Below are 25,946 nucleotides of genomic sequence, written 5' to 3' on the forward strand. Positions count from 1 at the left end.
TTCATAACGCGTGGACCCGCACGCACAACAGAACGGCGGAGGCTGAGCCAAGCGTATTCACGACACACCAACTGTCACTTCAGCAAAAAGTAGGCTAACCTGTTAGCAGAAAACCCCATAAAGAACACCCCATCGATGTTATGAACGGGTAAGAGATCTACCTCAAGCAGAACATTGGGCAGAAATATTTAGGTCAATTACCTGTTGATATTTGACCGCTGTTATCTGGAAATCATCCGTGAAGTTACAACATTAAAACAGCCCTAGCAGGCATAATTATAGCACATAGCTATATGTAAGTGGGTCCTCAATGGCTGTGTAATTACTCTTGATTAATACCTGAATACTATTTTATCTTGTTTAGGATTAAACTAGTCCATGTACATTGTGACATGCCTTATACATTGTGTGGGAATAGATAACAGGGAGAGTGACAAAAATATATGCTTAGTTCACTCTACACAAGGTTCACTGGATAATATACCTGTTGGGGAGAGATCTTGAGGCTGTCAGCAGAGGTGATTCAGTATTAATTTGGGTTTGGACATTTTTGGCTTCACTGGACGCAAAGAGAGCAACGACTGCATTAAAGACCACAGCGTGTTTGCATGTAGACTATTTGCATTTACATATCTTTCTCCTTTCCACCACGAACTCCGAAATGCCTTCAGTGTTCTTTTTTTCGCCCATTATTTTTTTGTGAATCAAGAGAGGAGTCATGCATCTCTAGGGGCACGAGGGGGCGATAAAGGGATACTGAGACTCAAACAAACTATTTACCTGCTGTAGTTCACTGCATATCTTTGCCACGAGAGTTGATGTGATGTGGTATCCATAATGAAGAGTTAACAGAAAATGTATGTGTTTCCTTTGTCATTTTTCAATCGTCTGGCAGTATGCTCAAATTTACCATGATAATTATGCAATCATAATATGATGCAATCATAATAATATATTATTAAACTGCAGTGTGATGGAAACATTCAGTGTTGCTCAGTCAGTATGTAATCTGGAAAAGAAGAATACTTGAAAGAAGGCAACGTTCAAGCTATATTTAATCAGATATTTTTGATGAACAAAAAATAATATAGTGTACCTTGATATCAAACTATATCTTCATTTCTTCAGAAAAGAAGTCTTCATTTCAACAAAAATCCTGCGATTTCCATGACTGTACATATCACATAATACATGTACGTATGCTGTACCAGACAGCTTCTGAAAATGGCAGGGCATTTTTGTGTGGGGCATTTTGATGAGAGGTACATGTCAAATACAGGCAGTCAGGTATGTGGAAAAACCAGCTGTGTAAGAACGACAGGTCTGCTGCCATATCAGGCCACATCCTGAATCAAGGCTTATTACAACATTCAAACCCATGGAGTACATTGTTTCATATTTTCTTTACTATTTTATTTTTTATACACTGCAAAATATTTCAACATACAATTATATCTTCTACAACCCAAATATTGGTTTTGAGTACTTATTTTTTTCAATTCATTTAAATTATTTAAATTATGCACAAAATCCACTCAAAATACAAACATTCACTCTTTAATTGAATATCTGTATAAAAAGCAGGATGTATCAAACAATTGGAAGGTTGGGTATAAAAAAAATTCAAACTCATAAAAAACAGCAATGCTTTACCTGTTTGCTTGAGTAAGCCATGTAGCCATGGATCACATGTAAATATCTATTGCAGATGTTTCCATTCTATTGATGTGGCATAAAAATAAATACAGGCTTTTTTCAATAATGCAATCCACAGCTGCATTAAATGTGTTCCAACAAATCACTACATTTAACAAGAAAATAGACAATGAGCCTTTCTGGTTGCTCATGGTTGAGTGCCACATAGAACTGAGAGTCATACTGACATGGACGCAACACAGGGGCCCCCTCTGCATCCCCTGCTGGGTCAGCTTTGTCATGGAACTTGTAAGATGCTTGAAAACCAATCTACAATTGCCTTGATTAGCTTGGGGCAAAGGCCAGGAGGCACGGCTATCTGCCTGTCTTGTGCTGAGTATATCAGTGCAAATGTTGTGTGAGGACCTGCTGTAGATAACGAACATTGTTTCTCTTTTGAAAAGCATAGTTAGGCAAAAACATGAAAACAACATAAATCTCATTCAAAAGACTAGCTTACAAACTATCGATATGCATCAAATGCACATGAGTACTGGTAATGCTTTAACATAACAGATTCTCAAGGACTGGGTTAAAACACTGGAAGTAATACTAATGACAGAAGCAACTAATATGTTAGCAAAAAAGAAATGCTTTTACAGTCTTTTATAACATTACTGTATACATTTGAATGGGGATGTACAGAAGGAAAACAAATGGACTTAAATGGGCACTGTGAGCACCTTATTTTTCTCCATCATGGTAATATAATATATTACCTGGGAATGGACAGAGAAAATAGACACAACGTACTAGCCTTTAAAGAGAACAGGCTACAACTAGCCTCTTTCCCATTCTCTGTCCACCCAGCGTTAGCATATGCGTGCTACTTGAGCAACTTCTCAACAAACACGGAAGTGCCTTCGTTCTTCTCTCTCTCTTTTTTTTTGCTGAGGGCATGTAAGACCACAACATGAGCCAGGGAACACAGCTATTTAAGTTTTTCACCAATGACAGAGTTGTGCCCACAGACTTACACACATACACATGCACTGGGCCAAACGACAGAGGTCAGGGGATGTCTACTTCGACAGTCGTCTCCTATTGGAAACGGCTGCCAGCCTCTGGTCAATGTACAGTATTCGGATGAGGTTAAAAAGGAAAGGCCACAACCCTGTCTTTTTAGCACGAATAGTGGTGGTGTTTGCCTTGGCAGTGCTACCTCCTGTGGATGGCGTTGGGCTGGAGGTGGGTGGAGGTGAGACCCTGTAGCTCTCATACAGATATCTCGTAGGTGGTGCCCCCCACCCCGGACACCTTTTTCACACTGGTGTGACGGGCAGGGCTAAGAGGGGTGCCCTGGGTACCGGAGGTTGTCCCTAGGTGGCAGTCTCGCAATTGGCTCTTAGGTTGTCCATTAACCTTCCCGAGGCCCATGTCCTCTCTGGATGAAGGGAGAAAAAAGATGAAAGAACACAGGTGTTTATCAGGAAATAGAGATTGGGAGCATAACACCCATCAGTTGCAATTAAAATGTTGATGAAAAGGGTTGAGTGATGTAAGAAAGGCTGTTAAGTTGTTCTTGCGTGCATGATGGGACAGTTAGTCCATCAGATTGCAGGTGGGTCCTTGTGGCATGCAATATGAAGACCAAGATGTTAGAGGGAAATAGGCAGAGATGAAATGAATTTACTAAAGCGAGAGAAATGTGAGATGGGATTAATAAGGATGGATAATCTCAAAGAAATCTGGAAAAAGTGATGCGAGGAGAGTGTTAAAGAAATGCAAGACAGACAAATTGAGACAAATGAAACAAGCATGCAATTTGGGGGGAAAAAACAGTGAGTTGAATAAAGCAAGTTTATTTTTTTTTCTAAACATTACAAATTATATACAAAACAATGTTTGCTTTGAAGGCAAAACATTTTATTTAGGACAAAACTAGGTAGAGTGTTTCTTTGTTTACTCGCTGACAGTGATAATAAATTCTATTTGGGACAGACTGACTGCTTTACATGGTTTGCAGGCTCCAGTCTTTTGTTGGCCGATACTCGCTCTGACCAGGAGCAGCTGGACCTGTTGGCTCAGGCACTGCAATGCTGCAGTCAGCCAACTGAGTAAAGTAACAGCATGGTCTATTCTGGATGGACTGCATTTCTTTCTGGCCTTCAGCCCTTTTTGAGTAGGGGGGGGGGGGGGGGGGGGGGGGGGTTAGGATTCGTACCTGGGGGAGCCCATGCGTGGTGAGTCACTCCTCTCCAGGGCACTAATGAAGGAGACCTTCTGGTGGGAGTAGGCAGGGGAGCGGGGGGTGGGCGCGGGGGAGTGGTGGGGCTGGTGGGCGGGGGAGCGGTAGGAGGCCGGCTCGGTGGACCGGACAGTCACGCTGCCTTCAGTGTGCAGCGAGCCGGAGGAAGTCCTGGGGGCACGCGCCAAAGAGGCGACCGAGGAGCGCAGCACGGGGGTCCGCACCCCGTAGCCCATCATCCCCCCGACGCCCCCCACCAGGTTCTCCCGTGAGCCACTGTAGGCGGCTCCCTGCGTGCCAGGGCCCCGGGGGCCGTCTGAATAGCAGGCACTGGGTGGCAGTCCGTAGTTGCAGGTGTCGAACACACCTGAGTCGGCGGCGTAGGCAGCCGACTGCTGCTGGCGGTGGCCATGCAGGTGCATGAGTTTCTCCCTCTCCTCCAGCTCCTTGCGCTCCTGGATGGAGGCCATGATGGTTTTTGAAAGGTTGTCGTAGCGCACAGGGGAGGGGTCGCGCTCCTGTGGGTGCGGTGAACGCCGGCCCTTGAAGCCGCCCACCCGCACAGGGCTGTAGGTGGCAGCGGCAGTGGGCGGAGGGGCGTGCCGCTGGAGTTCAGGCCCCCGCACGTGGCACATTTTTGTTGGCAGGTAGGGCGAGTGGAATCCCATGGAAGGCACGCCGGGGTGGATGACGCACTCACCCACCGGCGGGGAGGCGAAGCTGGGGTTGAGCAGGCTGTCGTATGAGAGGCTCCCGTTGCGGTTGGACAGCGTACCAGGCGCGAACACACCCTTGTATGGCACGGAGGAGGCGCCCGTGGCCTCAGACTTGGTGGCTCCCAGGTGGGGCTTTTCGGCTGCGTGCCGGTGCTGCTTGAGGCTCAGCGAGCGCGAGTTGATGCTGAATGAGTCCAGTTGCAGGGGCGAAGACTGGAAGGTGCGGTGGAGAGGAGTGCTGCTGTAGTCGGGCAGATCCAGGTTAGGCTCCGAGCGGTAGTCGTGGCCCCGACCGCTCTCCTCCAAGATGGCAGAAGTCTTACAATCATCTGGCATTACAATCTGAAATGTCAGTAAATAGCATGGAACATAAAGTTAGTACTGGTTTTAAAATAAATGTAACTGTTTAAGGAGATAATTTGTTAGCTATAAATAGCTAGTCTAGTTAAACAACTCCAAAAAAAAAGAATTATAATTATCCTGTGTAGCATATTGTTAATAATTACAATCAAGATGTTTATCCACTTTCAAATTCCTTCATAGGGATCAAAAAGTTAGTCAATATATAATTAATGATTTTCTTTAAAAACAATTAATAACAATTGACAGTATTTTATGTATGTGGATCATATAAAGGATGAAATGTTCATGTGAGTGTGATGACTATAACATCTGACCTTTTCTCCGGCTGCATGGTAGTGTACTTTGGGCATGGTGCCAAAAGAGGGGCGGTACTTGTACATGGCTGGGGTAGAAGGGTTCATTGGATTACTGGACAAGGAACTCTCTAGAAAAGGAAATACACAGAGCAGCCAAGTTAGGCCAGACGCCTCACTAGCACAATCAAGTCAAACTATGCAAAACTGAACTATTGTGCGTGCTTCCACTAAGTCACCACCTGATGGCAGTAAATGAGTTCATATAAAAGACAAGAAGAGAACACTGACTGTAGTAGGAATTTCCATCCAACAGATAGATGTAGATCTAACCGCTTTTCAGAGTGGTCTTATTTTTGTGTCTGGATATACTTGCCCTCACTGGATGTCAGCTGGTTCTTCAGATGGTTGTAGCGATCAGCTTTTGGGGGAAGAGGTGGTTGTGTCTCCATCCCTTTATCGTCCAGGTCAGCAAGACTGATTTTAGACTGAGGAGGGTGAGTGAGAGAAAGAGAGAGAGAGAGAGAGAGAAATAAGCAGTTTAAAATCAGGTTAGCCTCACTGTGTTGGCAGTGGGCAGAGGGAGGGATGGGGAGAAAACGGCGGCTGTTTGACCCTCACTTTTGTTCGTAGGATGCTGCTATGGATCCCGTTGTCGCTGACCTTGATGGTGAGTTGTCTGTCGGAAAGGTCAGGCCGCAGGAACGGGGGCTGGATAGCCACTGCAAGCTTCTTCTTGGGATCCACAACATACCTGTTGGGTGGGGTGGAAGTCAACAGCCACTTCTGACCACATTACACACCAATTGAAGAGGGCACACGTCACCCTGCTACTCATTGACCTCCACTGGCTCCCTTAAGCTGCTCGCATTAAGTTCAAGTTACTTATGCTAATGGATGGGAATCGCGAACTGGTTCTTGTTGAGAACCGGTTCCGAGTGGATCGATTCCTTGGAATCGTTAGCCAAAGTCCTTAATGATTCTGCTATCGATTCCGGTGCCGTTTGCGCATGCGCAATGACATCACACGCGCGTTACCCCCAAGGATGCTGCGCTCGTCTAATGAGCATCAGCAAATACGGCGATCTAGACTTTTACGTGGCTCCACGTTGGTGGAAAGAGCTGCCTAGCACTACCAGAGCAGGGGCGTCCCTTTCTACCTTTAGGAAGCTCTTGAAGACCCAGTTCTTTCTAACTTGCACTTCTAACAGTACACTTGCAATTACAGTAGTTACATTCCTGCACTAATTTCTATTTCTTCTGTAAAATAGTATTTATTGTTGGACTAGGTCTCTATTGCTCGTAGCTTAATTGTTCTCTACCTTGTACATCGCTTTTGATAAAACCGTCTGCTAAATGACTTAATGACTTGCAGTAACAAGAAAATGGGATATTCTTTTCAAAATGCAAGATCGGAAAGTCAACTTCATAGGGAACTGATGGACGCTATGGAGAATGGCTCTCAGACCTCAAAAGAGAGTAACCTGAGGCCAGTCTTACTGAAGCCCAGTCCATGGCTGGTGGACATCGATGGTACAGTTTATGCAGTGATCACTTTTCCCCTACTGCACCATTGTTGTAGGCAATGATTAAATCTAAATGGCCATCTGCCTTCCCCAGGGTTGCTGCCTGCAAAACAGGACAAGACGCCTCCCTGCAGACTCCTGTAGCTGCTGATGTTTCTCTCCCTGAAAGCCTCCGCTCCTAAATGACTAAGTCATCGAGGGGAGCGATTGGATGCCATGGAAACCCCTTTGGTGCGGTGTTGTCATGCTGTTTGTGTGGGACCCGGCATATCGTTTGTCTGAACTCTCCTTTGCACAAGAAACTCCACTCTGAGCTTTCAATCCATGAAAAAATGACCATGCATTCTCTGCTCTGCATTCTCTATGCATTCTATTTTCCTCAAACCGACCCCCCACCCCCCCCCCCCCCCATTCACCCATTCAACTCCCTCCCATTCAGTTATTCTTTCTCTTTCTTTCTATCTATCTCAGTGTCCTCTCTTCTCCTTACCTGGCAGCCAGGGGAGCGCACAAAACATACTTCACGTTGCCACAGCAACCACGGGTGAATGGATTCACTCCTCCGCGGAACTTTCCAGTCACCTGTGGAACAGACAGACACTTGTTTAAAATGAGAATGCTACATCAACAGCAAACCTCTTGAGGACAAAGAGAAAATCCCCTCATGTTTGCCTATCTTCATCCATAAACATACCCAGTAATATGTGGGTTTGTGTGATCAAATGTTAATGTAGAAAGCGAGGTTGTGTGAAAGAGCGTGTGTGTGAGGTGTATGTGCACACATGTTGCTCTGTGTGTGGGTGTACGTGTCTACAGTAAATCTGTGTGAATGTCCGTCTGTGTAACAGAGTATTCGTTTCAGTGTGTGTGGGGGTTTTACCCCGTTTAACCTTTCGGCCTGGCCTCACCTGCTCGTTGGTTGTGCGACCCCTGGCAACAAGCACCATATGGAAGCCGGTGAGCCCGACGACAGGGATCAAAAACAGCCCTGATATGCACATGACCACCAGACTGCAGGGGCTGGAGTCAAGGAGATTCCTAACTCAGAACAGATCCCGAATTGAACCAGAAGCACTGATTCCATACCCACACACACACACACACATACACACACACACACACACACAAAGCTAAAATCATAATAAATAATAAATCACACTCTCCAAATAGGACGCACTCCTTTAAGACCCAACAACGAACTGCCTTAATTCTACGAACCCCATGATGAAATTACGTCGTTTCCCTTTTAATCGAGAGGCAATTTTTCCATTGACGCAACAAGCACTCGATGAGACATTAAAAGGATACGTCACAGTCGTGTGGAGGGCCCCCAGCCTCTCCAGATGGTGGAGCACAAAGAGCAGGCCGAAGGAGAAGACGCCCACCATGTGGGTGCTCAGGGACAGCAGGAAGAGGAAGAAGTAGCGGTAGTTGCGCCGCCCGATGCAGTTGTTCACCCAGGGGCAGTGGTGGTCAAAGTCCTTAAGGAGGGAGAGAGGGAGGGGTAGAAAAAAATGAGTCAGTGGTGAAACAAAGTTGAGAGAGAATAAATGACAAGTTAGGGGCTTTAGAGCCTTTGAGACTTTTATATTTTGTAAATGTTTTGATTAAGCATACCTTGGCTCTGACATGGACTTTGAAAGAGTGTGCTTGAGCCAGAATATGTGAGAATTTGTGCTCTAGTTTATCTGAGGTCGCAGTTTTGCCAGAGGAATTAATGCGATCTGTTTGTCTCTTAGGATGGCCATGTTTCATACCCACATAATGCAAGTCATCTCCATGCCATGAGCATCTTGAATTACAGCCCCCCAAAATGTCCCCAGGATTACCACCTACTCCAATAAATACCCAGCTGGACTGGATCTTGAGTTTAGACTTGCTCTCTGTGGCTGCTCCAACTCCTACACAGTGCGGCCAGTGAGCTCATCCTCAGTGTGTGTGTGTGTGTGTGTGTGTGTGTGTGTGTGTGTGTGTGTGTGTGTGTGTGTGTGTGTGTGTGTGTGTGTGTGTGAATGGCGGTGAATGGCACAAGCCCCAAAACACAAAGCTCTCCTCACAGGCGGTGCTCTCACGGCTGACTGACTAAAGCTTATTCTCTCCATCCCTGAAGAACACGCTCATCTTCCCTCACACACACCCTACGTTTACAATGTAAAAAATAATAATGGTCGTACAGGAAGTGGTGCATCAAAAGGACATTCAAACAAGTTGCACACAGATACACCCAGTAACACACAGCACAAAGTGTCCCGCAATGCAAAGCACTATGAAACTGGCTTGAGCACTCAGGGTCTTGTAATAGCTTATGACCTTCAAATCCTCTACAGGCAATAAAACATTGCCTTGCCATAGCATGAGTGCACTGCTACTTTTATAGCTTTGCAGTTCAACAATGTACCTGCTGTGTTACAACCATTAAAAATCTTGTATCTTCACGCCTGCAGAGTGACAACCCATTTCGCAGTTGTTTCTGCTGCGGGCATTTCACATTCAGTCATTCAGCAGAAACTTTCAGTCCAAGTGAAGGTAGGCATTTTATTTTGTGCCTTATTTTATGCACCCTTATCTGGTTTGTGCCATGATGATACAAATTGGCCTACGAGTCAAAAATATGGAGAAACTCGTAATGCAAATGTAGTCCGCAGAGGAGTTAACCTGACAAGATGCAATCTAACACAGAGATTATACAATTTGCTGCCCATGCTTCTGAGACAATATCAGTAAACAAAGAGATACATTGGAACAGAATACTGTACAGAACTCAGCGATGTGATCTACCACAGACTGGTACCTCACACAGTCCACTGATCATTAAAATAGTCAGATGTGATACAGTGGGCCTAGCATGGTACTGAAACTGTGTGTGTGTGTGTGTGTGTGTGTGTTTGCCTCACCTCCACACAGTTGTCACACACGCTGCAGTGGGAGCAGCGGGGCGGGCGGTAGAAGTGACAGGTGGCACACCACTTCATGCGGACCTGGATGCCCTTGATCTCCACGTTCTTGTACAGCGGTGCCCGGAAGTCGTCGTCCTTGTCCTCGTCTTCGTTGGCTGTCGGGGAGGAACAGAGGGATGGTGTTGATTGCATGATTTGCACTAACACGCTTGAAGAAGGGGAGGGCAGCAGTCACGGTGAAGTAGGTCTCCATAACTCGATTCCAAACACTTGCCAACAGGCTCCAAATTAGAATTCACACTATGTTCCCAATAAGAGGAAAACATGTACAGTACTGTGCAAAAGTTTTAGGCAGGTGTGAAAAAATGCTGTAAACTAAGAATGCTTTCAAAAATGGAAGTGTTAACAGTTTATTTTCATCAATTCTTCATAAATTAACAAAATGCAGTGAAGGAACAGAAGAAAATTCTAAATTAAATAAATATTTGGTGTGACCACCCTTTGCCTTCAAAAAAGCATCTATTCTTCCAGATACACTTGCGCACAGTTTTTGAAGGAACTCGGCTGGAAAATTGTTCCAAACATTTTGGAGAACTAACCACAGATCTTCTGTGGATGTAGGCTTCCTAAAATTCTTCTGTCTCTTCATGTAAACCCAGACAGACTCGATGATGTAGAGATCAGGGCTCTGTGGGGGTCATACCATCACTTGCAGGACTTTCTGTTCTTCTTTAAGCTGAAGATAGTTGTTAATGACATTGGCTGTATGTTTGGGGTTATGTTCCTACTGCAGAATACATTTGGTGCCAATCATACGCCTCCCTGATGGTATTGCATGATGGATTAGTATCTGCCTGTATTTCTCAGCATTGAGGACACCATTAATCCTGACCAAATCTCCAACTCCACTTGCAGAAATGCAGCTCCAAAGTGGAAAGGAACCTCTACCAAGATTCACTGTTGCCTGCAGACTCTCATTATTGTACCTCTCTCCAGCCCTTCGGCGAACAAACTGCCTTCTTCTACAGCCAAATATTTATAATTTTGACTCATCAGTCCAGAGCACCTTCTGCCATGTTTCTGCACCCCAGTTTCTATGTTTTCGTGCTTAGTTCAGTCACTTGGCCTTGTTCCCTTGTCGGGGAAGAGCTTTTTGGCTGCAACTCTTCCATGAAGACCACTTCTGGCCAGACTTCCCCGGACAGTAAATGTCTGTACCTGGGTACCACTGGTTTCTGCCAGTTCTGAGCTGATGCCACTGCTTGAAATCTTCCGATTTCGAAGGTAAATAAGCTTGATGTGTTTTTCATCAGCTGCATTAAGTTTCCTTGGCTGACCACTGCGTCTACGATCCTCAACGTCTTCTTCAAAAGTGTTTGAGCTGCACATTTTGAAACCCCTGTCTGCTTTGAAATCTTTGTCTGGGAGAGACCCTGCGGATGCAGTATAACTATGTTGTGTCTTGTTGCTGTGCTCAGTCTTACCATGTAAATGGATAAAAAATAAACATTTATTGTTTACATTTTTCAAAGCATTCTTAGTTCATAGCATTTTTTCACACCTGCCTAAAACTTTTGCACAGTACTGTATGTCTGTTTTGGACTACCTTGAAATACAGTCCACATGGCACAATACATGACCAATGTCAACAGCTTTAGAATATTGAAAACAGCCGACAACTGAATGAACAACTTCCTCGTACATTTCTACCGCTGTTCCACAGCTCAAACAGGCTCCACGCAGTATAGCACTGCTGTGAATGGAGGGCTGATGGCCCTGTAGGGAAATGATGGGATGAAAGCCCTAAGAGGGAGAGCACAGAAAAGCGCTACCGTGATTATTACCTGTTTACAGGGTGAGAGCCGCAGAGATCACATCATTACCATGTGGACTGTTTGAGAGTATCAGAGGGCCATATTCTATTGGCTTTGTAAACACAAACACACACACACACACACACACACACATACTGAGAGAAAGAGAGAGCCAGTGCTTGTAATAACTGCCATAGCTGTGGCAGATTAAACCTGGTACAGTCAGGTGCATCTCGTCCTTTGCTGCTATAAATGACTCAGAGTCATCCAATCAGGGGAGTTGTTTTTCCCCCAGGCAGTGGTACTCTTATAATTTTCCCAGAAACCCTTTGGGCCTCTGCCACAGATGTGTAAGTCATCCAGTGCCTATGGCGTATGCTTTCAGCTGGCTTAGAGAGCAGGGAAGAGCCATAGACTAAATATGTGTTGAGAAGTGAGAGCCAATAGTCACGCAAGCTCACACACACACACACACACACACACACACACACACACACAATTGTGTGTGCTTCCGTTCACAAACACATACACCTCACACAGTATCATCATCTCACATGTATATATATACACACACACAATTGTGCTCTCATTTGTCTTACTATTTCTCTCTCTTTCTTTCTCTCTCACTCTTTCACACACACACACACACACACACACACAGACGGACTGAACAGCTGGAATCACTGACCTCTGGGGAAGACGCCGGGGTCCATGAAGGTAGCCATGCTGAAGTTGGCCAGGACGAAAAGGAAGACGATGCCATTGTAAAGGGGCACAGCTGGGGAGATTGCCTTCGTAAGCCAAGGGCACCTGGAGGGAGCAAGAAACAAAGAATATTTATATCATTAACATTCAGTAATTTTGCACATAGTACACACAGTAGGTGTAAATTCCCCAGGTCAAACTTGGTGCCTCTTAGATTATCACATTGGCAAGGGAAGCTTGATAGGTATCAGACCTGATCTGAAAACAGCAATGTCAAGATATGTCCTCCCTACAGCACATGTGATGATATACTGCCTATGATGTACATATTACCCATCATTAATCATTGTGGACATGTACACACACGTAAACATGCAGGTCAAGATGAGGGATGACACACGTGCTGCCAATACAGAATCTCCTACCTCCCAGCCTGTAGCACACACACATGCACACACACACACAAAGCGCTCTACAGCTAGCAGAGAAAATTAGATTTTCAACATCTTTAATCCCGCGGAAATAGGAAACAGCAAGCCTTGCAGAAAGGAGGACACGGTGTAAGCTACAATTAGTTCACCTCGCTAAATTCCCCAAAAATAAAACCTATAGCAACGTTTCATCAGAGCACAAGATTGGATTTAGTCTAAAGTATTAAAAGGTACATGAGTGATGACATAGAGACAGACCTATACTTGATCTAGTAGTCGCTACTTTACTATGGATTACATTTCCTGGCAGTAGTGAGCACAGTGAAGGCTGCCAGGCTTGGCAGTGGTTGGTAGAGCCGGTGCTGTACACCAGAAGTAGCAAAAGCTGTGGGTTCCACATCTTGCAGTAAAATGGCCCGACAAACCCCAAATCCTTTAGTGCCAGGGCCTTGCCACTCTACATAACCTACCAGAGGCGAGATGTCTGCGTTACCTTTCCAATGAGACTCCTCTCTGTTTTTCTAAAGCTCTAGATCCAAACATACACTCTGGCATTTGAAAGCTGACAATAATCAGGACAGTGGAAGTCTAATGGCAGTTCATCTGTTACAATTACCGTGCTTACATTTTTGGCAGCAAATGGGAAAAGGGGCCAAGAATTGGCTGATGTCTTCATTTTAGCACTCAACACAGGTATTAGGTTGGATTCATGCCGTAATCTGGACCATGCCCACTGGTCTCATATCATCCTTTCAGAGCCAACATTTAACTTCCGGTAGATATAATTAATAATAATTAATAATAATCTCTTACTTAAGTTATCAACTGAAGTCCCTTGGCATGAATGGTGTTCTACAAAAATGACAGAAGGTAGCCACACTGGAAGAGCCAGAGAGAAGTCAGAGGAGCAGATGACAATCTCAGAAATTATTCATCTCTCTTCCATCTCCCTAGAAACCCGGCTGCTGGACCACCATAACTCTGTCTCACTCACGTGCTGTCTGTTCTCTCTCTCTCTCTCTATCAAAAATGTGTGCTTTTATTCACTCTCCACACTACTCACTGTCTCAGCTCAGTTCAAATCAATTCAACTCAATTCAGTCCAGTCCTATTCAAACCAGTGACAATACAGCGGTAACGACAAAGTAGCAGTAAATCAGTCAGGACATCAACAGCATTTTAGCAAAATCATATAAACTAATGTCACGCTATTCAAATTCAGACTTTAAAACACAAATTCATCCTCTCACTCTTCTCCTTTCCATCATCTCCATCTCTCAGCCTTTCAGACAGTCTCCACTGCTCTGTTCAATAATTCATGGCTACCATTCAGGGGTCAGAGCGGGGTGCTGCTGCAGTTTGGCTGGCCCAGAAAAGGGTCACACAGGCCCAGGGTGCCACTCTACCCTGGCCCATTGCCATAGTGGCAGCCCACGGGTCATCTGTACTGAGTTGGTGTTTGTTTGTTTGTATGTGTTTGTGTGTGTGTGTGTGTGTATGTGGGGGGGTGGGGACATAGGCTACAAACCGCACAAGGGACATATAAAGCTCAGGGGAAAGGTGATCCACCATCAAACAAATGCTTTTCTGCAGGGCTGCAATATCAGCTCACTCTCTGAGGAGTGGGGCATGTTTGAATTCAATGCCCTTTAAAGATGTTTTTGTGTGTGTGTGCACGCACGCGTGTCTCTCTGTGTGTGTGTGTGTGTGTGTGTGTTCTGTGTTGTGTATGTGCGTTTGTTAGGGGTGTGGCATTTATTATTCAGTAGATAATTGTTTCATGATTTTATAGCCTGCTGTAAGCCAATATGAAAATGTCCCGGGTTGAGATTGTGAGCGCACAATCCATCTCATTGTCTGCAAGGGCGCAGAAACAAATGCAGAGGAAAGGTTAACCTGCCGCCCTTCCAGTAATAGCTATTCAGCCCACAATAAACCACATCATTTTCCCTCTGGAAAAGGGCAGAAACAGCTTTGCCATGCAGCACAATACAGCAGTTCTGAGAACGTTACAAATCATGAGATACACAGGCGGAGGACTATTGCCATTCAATTTCACAAAGCATTAAGACGCGGTGGAGGAGTCTATTGCACTCTATTCCACAGAATCTATCTGCAGCGTGATGCTATGAAATAACACATGACAGGGAAAGAGAGAGAGAGAGGGCATTTCCTAACAAGTAAGTGATTGTTGTTTGAAAGGGACACAAGGCAGCAGTGCAGATTACAGAGAGAGGAACATCGTACTGTACAACCACAACAAAGCTCTGAATCTCGCTTGGCCACCCGCTTATATCAATTCATAAGAGCTTGTTTTTGTGTTGTTGTTTTTTTGTGGTAAGACTGTGCTGTTTTAATCCTTTGTCTGAATATGTAACACTGTGGTAAGCCACAGAACAACAAACACATGTGCCTTAGCAACACACACGCACACACACGCACACACACACTGCAAAGGCTTACACCCCACCCACCACAGGACGATGATTCTATCACTACTCCTCATTTTGTCAGACATGCAACCTTTACTGTCTAAGGCGAGCACTTCTATGGTTTCTCATAGAGCAGATTTATACATTAGTCTCTTCCTGGCCTGTGCTCTCTCCCTCATGCGTCACCTCAGTGCCTGAATGTGTGTGATGGCGGTGGGGGGGGGGGGGGGGGGGCGCTGATCTCAAGTCAGATGTAGGACAAAAGGACAAACTCAGAGAGTGGAGGAGGAGGCAGATCTAGGACAGTGAGGCCATCCTTCAAATACGGGGAACCTTGAAAGGACAGTTTATAAACCAAGTTTCTCAATTTCACACAAAAATGCAACAAAAAGACGCAATTTTTCCTCTTTCTCACACCTACAAAAAAGCATACAGACACACAACTCCCTTACACATGCAATCTTTCACATCCACAAACAAAAACAGGCAGACACACACACAAAAAAACAAAATCCATCTTCTCTGGCTCGAGTTGCCAATCAGTGTCTACAGGGAGAATTGCCTCATCCATTGAATGTCCTGACCTCTTCATTTGAAGTCCCCTGTGAATCATTGGAAATGACACTACAAGGCTGTGAAACCCCCCCTCCCTGCTCTTTCAGCTTTGACCCAATCATGTACCAGGGGACGCAACTAACCCATCACAAACCCATCATCACTTAAACTCACACAGGCACAGGCACCACTGAAAAAAAAGACACCCTTGCTGAAGACTGACACATCTAAATGACTGTAAGAGTATGAATTAGCACAGGTTTTAATATCCTTGATACATTGCAAGAGTGTTACACATATCATGTAATGATTGATGTTTAAAATGTGTATTACAGTGTCACACTGTGACATAATTACATTTCTCATTATGTGATGCATAGCCCTCAGGTTATTTGGTGCCAAGGTACAAAGCAACTTACAGATCCAATAGGAAATTATGGTTGCAGTGCATTTGCTTTACAGTTTCCATTCCGGCATTGTGTTACTAAGCAGAACATATCAAAAAGCAGAATCAAAGGCAACAGTCTATTTTGACCGTTAGCAACTGCTTCTGTTCGTTTAAAAATAGTGAACTTGCACTTTAAAGCCAAATCCACTTGCCTAAGCAAAGATAACACTATCAAGGGGTTCACTGCACTAATCTGTCTAGACACCTCAGATATACTGGTACATATACATGCCCAAAACAGCTCTTCCACACATGGCTACTGACTGGGGAAAAAAACATGTTACGGACGGAGCTGATTTGATCTTGGCACTCAAATCCCCTAGTTTCCAGATGTACGCACCCAAATGCAAGACAGTGCAAGGGTAGGCAGAGAGCACTCTGCTAGCAGCAGTAAAATGACAGATACCAGGAAGAGCGGCGATTAATCACGCTGGGTCTCTGGAGAGGACGCCTCCGTGGCTCATCTTAAGCACACGCCGGGAGACTCAGACGCGAGGGAAAACAAACTCCGTCTTCATTAAGAGGCTGTCTACACATTGCCAAACACAACGAATGGTTTACTGTCCCTTTCATTAGGACTCTGTTATTGGACTAAATCACTGCTCTAAAGAGGGAAGGATAGCTCCATTCTCCATAGCCGACACTGCTTCAGGACTGCACTCTAAGGAACAGGCATAACTCTCGCTCACACACACACACACACACACAGACTACTGAATGATCCAGTGTGTATTAGTATGACAGATCTTATCCAATGCACCCTCAGATGAGGAGAAACTCGTCCACTTGCCTCAGTACTTCCCCTGGGATGCAATAGCCTCCACACTCCAAAAGCTAGGCGGCTATTTGGAAGTGAAGCCTAACCAAAGCCATCTCTGTATTTATAAATAAATAAATACATGTAAAATAAGTCACACAAACTAAAAGAGTATTTAATAAACTAAAATCCTTTCATGACCCTACAGAGTGGAGGGTGCAGGAACAGTAACTCTGCTGGAAGTCTGTCAGAGCCTCTGCTCATTCACTAGTTTAAGCATTCCAGACAGCATTCCGAGTCCACACAGACACACACTCACACACACACAGATGCTGTTAGAAAAGGGACACACGGCTTAAACAGTCTGTCAAACAGCGTCTGACAGAAGGTCGCCTCAGACAAGCTGCCCAGTGAAAGTGGGAGGGCGGGCAATTGTCAAATCCCAACTCTCAAATGTATGTTAATAGTGCTTCGCTTGATTTCAGAGGCTAATCGCTGAGCAGAAATATCCTTTGGATGTGTCTCTGAGCTTAAGCAGTTATTTGCAAAACGCAAAGAGAGAGGGAGATAGAGAGAGTAAACACTATTTAGTGTACTGTACAGACAAGCAGGATCAGAGCAATCAAACATCTACAACATGCACTCTTCTCAATGTTGATGTGCTGCCATGGTCCACCCTGTGGTGGTCACACTGAAACACCCAACTGAACTGACACACACACACACACACACACACACACACACACAAAACTGAAAAACTGCTGGTGCAGCACAAAAAAAAGAGAAAATGATTGCCCCAACTGACCCTGACTGGCACCTATGACCTTAGAGGGTGAGGCATCGCACTATAAGTCTGAGGGGTGTCATCCTTCCTCTCTGCCTCTATTAGGCCTCAGAGGGAGAAGCCAGCACTGGGGCTGAGTCAGACGCCATTAACACTGTGACACAGCGGGGGCTGGGGGTGGCCGAGAATCCTCAACCCCCACTGGACTCCTCATCTCTCCGCGGGGGGGGGAGGGGGGGGGGGGGTGTGTGATAGAGGACACGCCATCACTACGATTACCCATAAATCCCCTGTGCATTTCTCTAATGGAGAAAAGGAGATAACAACAGCAACAGCAACAACAACACATACATATTAATCCCTGAGAGGAGCTGATTGAGGAATGAATGTAGGACACGTCCTGAAGAGCCGTATAATAAAGAAGTCTGGATATGGTTTGGATCAGGCCTGGTTCTGCCTGAGAGTTACCTGCCAGCAGGATAGACTGCTCCCAGGGTTTCACCTCAGTCAATTTCTCTGTATTTCTCCATTTTTATATTCCGTGGGGAAGGAAGGGGAGGGGGTGGCTGGGTTATGGTTAAACAAGGGAATTTAGGACAATGGGTCAATCGGATTGAGTGAGACAAAAGATAGTGGGGCTAAGCCTCAGCTGTAAATATGTATGGTTGTCACCCATTTCCACAAGAACGCCATCCCTTATTGCCTTTGAAAGTGCGGAATAACCAAATGGTGCTGCTAATGGAGAATTACTGTGGCAGAAGCTGGCTAGACCTACATTTCATCATTCCTAATCATCCTTATTTTAAGGCTCCAGCTGGTTGCCTTACATTTGTGGCCCTTAGCAAATGCCAATGAAGCATTCTTCTCCTTTGCCTGATGTAGTTTGTCTTTATACTGAAGGATTGCTAGCCTGGACACTCAGTACTTTCAATCTCCAAAAACCAATGCTGACCGAACAGAGAAATACAAAAAAACAGGGGGGAAAACAATCAGAGATGTGTGGAGCTGATGCAACAATTCAACAGTAACATAATCAACTACGGCACCAACGCTTGGGTTGAATCGGTTTCAACAAACATGGCTGCCGCTGGAAAGCTGAAATGTGGAGATTTGTGTCTGTTTTAGAAGACAATTGACAGCGCATTAATTTTGAAAGAGGAACAGAGAAACGCAATCAAGGCATAATTGTCGATCGAAAAGATGTTTTTGCTGTCCTTCCTACGGGATCCGGTAAAAGTTTAATGTATCAGCTGGCCCACGTTGCTCTGATTGGTTCTAGGTATTTCCAAATGAGCGAAGAGGCATTTTTTCCCCTGGTTCGGTTGAAACACGCCCCATAATTACATTCCAATGGAGCAGTATCAGACTCATATTCTGACTAGAATTATGAGTATGTCATCGTCAGCCCACTCTTTTACTCCAATTAGCTACAAATCAGCATCTAACTGTAGATTGGTATGGTATGGTAGATTGGTAGCAATGGGGTGCTGCATGTCGGTCTTTCTCTCCTTGACCTTGGATGCCATGCCTTGCAGCTGTGAGCACTAGCCTTCTGAGGCGGCCTCTGCTTCTGCCACACAATCTAAATTGTTGGGACTTTTATCTCGTAGCAGCATCTGCCAGAAGGAGCGAGGTCAATTCCATTTTTCAGTTACTTCCTGCAGGAAGCGGTGGTTGGGGCTGAATTGCTCTGCATTTAGCAAATCCTTCAATACAGGGAGGAGGGCGATGAAAAAAATAAAGGGTAGAACACAAGAAAAGATTACATTAAAGCCCTGCGTTTACATAGCTTAACGCTAGTCCATGTAGTGGAAAAATGCCAGTGTCTTGCAGCAATGTGAGGCTTTCGTGTGTTTGACACAAACAGAGCTCATGCCTGTGACATGAGTCTGAACTTCCCCCGCTCTGGCTGCGCTCCTGGATCTGGCAAGGGCATGTACTTTAGCCCGCTATTCCTTCTGCTAGCAGTATTTACAAAACAAGCCCTGGGCGCTCACAGGCAGAATCAGTGGGTAGCGCACATGGTTTGCATGGATGAATGAAATTCTAGGACCAGGCTTTTTTTTTAAAAGACACTGTTGATGGTACATGAAAGGAACATACAAAAGGAAAAGCTCTACATGATAACATGACCTTAGTAAAACAAAAAAAAGCCTTCAGATACATGTAAACAGTTGGGTACTTTCCACAGATCGCTGGAATTGAACACGTCTGAAAAGCAAATAAAATATTTATATATTGATGTGCCCGTGACCCTAGAACATGTAACAAGCACCAGCTCACAATTTCTCCACTTCACATTTTCTCCCCCACATCAGCTGAATAGCAGACTCCACAGAAGCCATCTCCCTAATGAACTGATCATCAATCACCTTAATGTATTCACCCAATAATGTATACACCCAATACAGCTCAATCTGCGTGGGAGTTGTCGGAGAAGTCTGTTGGAGGGGTAAAAAAAGGGAATATTTCACTACAATTTTTCTACCCTAGACTTCACATAAACCCTCCCTCTGCCACAATATTGAGGGAGACAGAGTTGTTGGCAAGATTAGCAATAGGGCTTTATAAAGGCAGGCCAAGGCCAAGAATAACAGGGAAACTTGACAGTTCCCCATGAGAGTGATGGGAGATTACATGCTACATGCTATGACTCCTCAAATCCCTCCAGTTTGCACTCCTATTGAACCTAACAATAATACATTGCAGTAGTTTAAAACAGTAACATAATGTTGAATGAAATATATGAAAACTAGCTGGATTAAACAGTGAAAATACAGCCATGTAATTGCGATAAAAACACAAAAGAGAAGAACGCTCAAGTCAGTGTGGTGACACACCAGCAAAGCACACTTAAAACCCCCCACCAGAAGCACACGCCCTCTCTGCTCATTTCCCATAACAACAAGACATTGTTTAACTTTAAAACAGCTCCTGGCAGGCCACAACAGCACTTTTAATGGAGCTTAGTACAGTACATCACCCACGCTACAGGATGCCGGGGCCTTCTTCTGAGGTCCGCCCCCCTGAGTGTCTGTGCTCCTGCTAGGCTGGGCCCATGACCAAATAGCCCATCCCTGTCCAGGCTCAATCACTTCCAGATGCCAGGCCCAGCAGCCTCACACAGGGGCCCAGGTGGGGGCCCCGCCGTGGTTGTTACCGCACTTAAGTACTTATTTGGAGATAATGGGGTCAAGTTGCCTATTGTGTACACCCCCTGGCGAGAGCACAGTCGGGGTTGTGCATTGTAACTCTAAACAAGGACACACAATTGCCAGAGAAAGGACTTCTGGGAGCGCTGTGTGTAACAAACACTGCATGTCTGCCGTCAGAGAAATAGAACTCTATTATGCCTGCGTGCCCTTTAGTTCCTTCTTGATGGCTGTTCAATTACCGCTTGTTTTGTAGCAATGAAACCCTATCAGTGATACGTTGCTCTTTCTGGTTTAAACTGTTTCTTCGTGTGGATATACATAGAGAGTGAGATTTACAGGAAGGCCTATGCCAGCTGCAAGATGGCAGCCCAGTAGAAAATGATTACAGATTGTTGCTCTAGCCCCTTGGGGACACAGAGCCCACTCATACATAAATAACGTTTATAATGACACTGACCAGGTGGACATGAATAACAGTAGAAGCAGTGGAACATTCCATTTGCATAATCTCCATCCACTAATATTCACAAGCCAGCGCAACAGCAGATAGAGCCACAGTCCTTCAAGAATCATTCAACCATATAGGGCTTTTTCTGTGTGTGGCTGTAAGGTTCTATTCTGAGTAGGCTTTTTCCTCTGCAGAAATCGGCTGAAATCAGCAGGAGGATTAGGGTCACACAGGCTTGCATTGTGGAATGAATGCTGAGCGTCAGGGAATATCGGGGGTGGCAGCTTGCTGATATCCTCTTCCTCGTCTCTCGCGACTCCGCTCATAAGACCTGCTGATGGTCTGATTGCACCCGCTCAGGGGGCCAAAATCAAATGTGACAGTCCGGTGTTTATTCTCGCAGCTTTTTCAGGGAGTGCCCCCCCCCCCCCCCCCCCAGTCGAGAATATACTGTATATGCTGATGCAGCAGGACATGGGACACTTCTTAACGCATCAATGTGGTTTGTCGTCCTTTTCTCTCAGATTGCACACGTTGTTGAGGGAAGAGCCCCCCCGGAAAACAATGGGGGCCTTTCAAAGGCTGAGCTGCAACAAGACACAACAATGACTCCTTTTAGCAATTAAGCCTAGCTGCACTGGGCGAGATCCCAGCAATGTACTCAGGGAATAGAGCGAGTGTGTGTATGTGTGTGTGTGTGTGTGTGTGTGTGTGTGTGTGTGTGTGTGTTTGAACGAGAGGGGGGTGGGGTCAAACTCCTGACAGAGCCAAGTTGTATAATAAGTGCTGGCTGTCTATCTCATGGCTTGTCTTTTCACCCACTTAAATATTTTTTTTTATGTTGAAAACTGATCAAGTACATTTATTGTTAATATCTGAAGTCACAAATGATTTGTCACAGAATTATTAAGAATGTTTACTTATGAGTAACTGCACAGAAAGTTAAGATTTTAAAGTTTTTTTTTTAAATCACTAAAATACCAACACAAACATCAATACAGACACTAAACATTTAACAGTCACCACCAGGCAACTTTAAATGACCTTGAAAGGCTGTGAACTGTGCTTTGATTTAAAGCCATTGGAGTTTACTAGCTAGAATGCTACGCATATTTTACATCATGGCATGTATATTGATGTGGAAAGATTAGATTATACGAGCAACTGAGCTGAGACTCATTCAAGTACACCGCAGAAATCCCAACAAAAAGATTACCAAACACACTTTATCCACACAGTACAGCAACAAAGTCCATTCATCTGTCACTGGTCTTAAAAGTCTCTCTAGGCACTTTTCCACTGCAGGAACTCACAGGCGGTTCTGGGGAGGGAGGGGATGGGGGGTTGGGGGGAGCACCTTTGTGCGGTGTTCCATTGCAGGGACAGCCCCTGTAGGATCTCTTTCAGGGCCGTTTTCAGGGGTGAAATAAGTACCTAGACGTCAGTGGAAAACAACAACAAGCGGCATTTTTAAAACCAGTAGGATTTACCAGAGATTACGAGCTGAGTACTCTACAGCAAAATAAATTATAGTTCACATAGTTAGCTTGTTGAGGTTACAGTTACTGAATGAACACAAGCAGCACGGCCACTGAAATATAGGCTTAAATGAATCATAGTGGTGCTGGTATATTAATTTATCAAGTAATTGCAGCTGCCAACAAAGTTTTCTGACAATTTCTTTCGTGTAAATGTCCTGATTTCCTTTGTTTAAAAAGAGGATTTCTGTAAATTGCGTTTTTAGATTTTTTTCTGGGTAAATACATCTTTGAGATGTGGTAGTGCATTTTCGCACCACCTGGGAGCCTTATAGCACCTTTTAATAGGGATTTATTGCAGCCAGGAACCTAAAAGCATAGTGGTGGCAATGCAGGCTCTGGTCCAGGGGTGACAGGAGCCTGACCTCCTTATTAAAAGGGATTATTCTGGACAAGCTACCGCAACTCCACACCTGTTTGCCCCATCTGCCTTGGACTAAGACACACTGTTTGATTCAAGAAGGGTCTGATGTGAGGGCTTGGTTTTCTATGCTCTTACTCACATGACCCAACTGTCAAGGTGTCAGGTCAAGAAAAGACAGTGACAGTGTTGCTCTGGCCTGTTCTCAAACACAAACTAAGAATGAACTTGTGTTCTGCACATTTTATAGTGTTGAAAAAGCAGTTGGTTACAGAGTCCTTCTGTTTGTCACAGGAAAAAATCGGCCAAGGGGACAGTTGAATGCACACGGCATGAATCACTGCTCTAAATTTGGCGACAGTTTGTTGTGTGTGTGAAGTGTGAATTGTGCCATTTATGATAAATGAAAACACTTCACGTCCAGGTTATAGCAATTGAAAAACTACAGTTTTAAGTTAAATTACAAGTCATCCGACTAGTTTAGCTAGAGATCCAGTTTCTCTTTACAGCAGTACAGCAGAGACAATAATGGATAAGGGGACAGTGAATGGTTCATGGTTTAAACACAGGTGCCATTTAATACTATTTAGGGTGATCCTTCAATCCTTCAAAGGTGGGCTATGTTTATCTGCACACTGACTTACGCAAGGGTGAGTTACAACTGTGTCTGTGATTCTGATGATGTATGCAAATTAGGGTTAAATATGTTTGAAAATGAGGGTAAAAAAACTCAGTACAAGCTGAAAAAAAGACTCTCCTCCCCGCCCACTTCCCCCCAAAGTTGCCTATGTTTAGCTATTTTGAAAGTCAAACAAGGGTCAGTTCTATTTCCAACCAAAAAAAGAGACCCTCTCATGCCGTCAAGGGGGACTTTGGGAAGTGCGGAGCGGAGCAGAGCAGAGGCCCTCAGCAGCTCTCCTTGGCTTCCTTAGCCGTTGTTGGGGCCATGGCCGAACAACATTCCCCACCCCGCCCCTCAACAAAAAAAACAACAAAATAACACACACATGGGGGCCTTGAAATAGGGCTGCCTTTCTGTGTGCACGGTGGGCCCCCAGTCCTGGCGTCCTAATGAGGGCTCTGTTTCAGAGACAGACAGAAAATACATCACCGGGGCCTGGGAGAGAGAGCACACACCTCCCCGTGACCAAAAATAACCCCTTGCTCTCCTCTCTGCTTTGCTTCCTGTTAATCCCTGGAGAACAGGTGCTGCTATTTAAAGCACACAAATCCTCTTCAATCCATGCCTGGAATCTCAAACCTTCCCTGCGCGCTCGCTATTCGAAAGAGAGACAATGCGCCAATGTTGCAGTGTCATGAGTTATGTGTTGCGCATCCACCACTGTACGCTAGCCTGGGAGAGTGCAGATGGAGAGAGAGAGACAGAGAGATAGTGATAGAGAGGTAGAGAAAGGAAGTGTCTTTTAAAAGGGAACACCGGACAAATTAAGTGTTGCCGTCACAGGCTTTCAGTTGCAGTTGCAGATTGTGTTATTCTCCCCGGGGAGGTGGTTCGTTGGAAGGTATGTGTGCAATTAGCAGGGAGGCTTGTTGACATGGCTGTGGTAGGCTTATCGGCCTTGCTTATCGCCCCGCTTCTATTGAAATTGTGGAAGTCTCTTTGTGAGACAGGCGCTTTGGAAAGATTTCCACAGGGCAGTCATTAAAAAAAAAGACCGTTGGGCCGGGGGATGTTTCCTCTCATTCTTGTGCAGGGAAGTATCTCAGGCTGGCTGGTCACAGGAGACAGGCGAGATGACTTGGCATGTGTGCATGCACAGAAAGAGGCAAGAGGAGAAAAGACACGGAGGTGTTTACTTTGGGCGTTTGTATGTTTTTGCTGCCCTTTGGGTTCATGAATTGACGCCTTCAAGACGTCTTCACCTCCAACCACCCACCCACCTTTGACTGGCAGGCATCTATGACTTCAAGGTTGCCCGCCCCCCCCCTCCCCGCCCCCAACGGGAAAAATGAAATGTTGATGTCGGTTTTTAAGGGCAGTCAGAAGAAGGAAGTTCTGGGCCAGCGCCAATGAGAGTTTAGAAACCCTCATTACAGATTTTCCTCAGGCCACAATCCAATTTGTCTTTGTTTCAACACATCCTCTGCTGCACTGGGAACAGAACAGCAGCTAAAAAAAAAAAAATTGCCAACTTTCAAGTACCTTTCCCACTTTGTGCATGAAAATGAAGGCCAATTAACAAATACATAGCCAATCAATTCTACTGTGAGTGTCAGATTTGGTCAAGCTTGAGAGAAAAGTGCGATCTGACCCTCTGGGTTTGCCATACATGTGAGGAGCAACTGACCTTTGAACATGCATCTGGAAATCTGTGTTTATGTCTGTCCACTGTGGTCAGGAAAATAAATAGAATTAGTGGGGAACAGTCTGCGGTCTATACTTACTGAAGCCTTCACTCTGATGATCTGAGCGTGTGTTAGTCAACATCCCTTTTAAGCCATTAACACTGCAGCTGCACCACACAAATGACACATCAACTCTGGGATAAGCCCATTGCATGTTTCACACACTCACGCATATGTACACACTCACGTGTGCAACAGAAAAAACTCATATACGCCATGTGCATGAGTTTTACACACTCACGCATATGTACTCACGTGCGCATGAATATACAAGCTCATATACACAAAGATACACACAAACATGCACACACAAGTGTTGATAACACCACCACACACACACACAGACCCACACACCCACACACACACAGGTAAAGCAACATTCCACATCCCACTGGTTTTCATTTTCACAGCTTTCCCAACACATACTCTACTCGACTACATATTCATCCATTCACACCTCCACTGAACCTCCC

The 25,946-nt window shown here is 45.0% G+C and overlaps 1 protein-coding gene across 1 annotated transcript in view; it reads right to left on the reverse strand.

Annotated features, from left to right (window-relative positions):
- Positions 1-1,309: 1,309 nt before the first annotated feature.
- zdhhc8b (zDHHC palmitoyltransferase 8b) overlaps positions 1,310-25,946 on the reverse strand; it is a 54,822-nt gene continuing 30,185 nt past the window's right edge. The window contains exons 2-11 of the mRNA XM_080852898.1: positions 12,181-12,302; positions 9,676-9,833; positions 8,090-8,262; positions 7,690-7,792; positions 7,272-7,363; positions 5,877-6,009; positions 5,632-5,743; positions 5,277-5,386; positions 3,860-4,941; positions 1,310-3,079 (exon numbers count right to left, since the gene is read on the reverse strand). Of these exons, the coding sequence (XP_080709024.1) occupies positions 2,911-3,079; positions 3,860-4,941; positions 5,277-5,386; positions 5,632-5,743; positions 5,877-6,009; positions 7,272-7,363; positions 7,690-7,792; positions 8,090-8,262; positions 9,676-9,833; positions 12,181-12,302 (2,254 nt within the window). The 3' untranslated portion in view covers positions 1,310-2,910. The remainder of the gene's footprint in view (positions 3,080-3,859; positions 4,942-5,276; positions 5,387-5,631; positions 5,744-5,876; positions 6,010-7,271; positions 7,364-7,689; positions 7,793-8,089; positions 8,263-9,675; positions 9,834-12,180; positions 12,303-25,946) is intronic.

This window comes from Sprattus sprattus (assembly GCF_963457725.1).
Source record: "Sprattus sprattus genome assembly, chromosome: 15".
Taxonomy (NCBI): domain Eukaryota; kingdom Metazoa; phylum Chordata; class Actinopteri; order Clupeiformes; family Clupeidae; genus Sprattus; species Sprattus sprattus.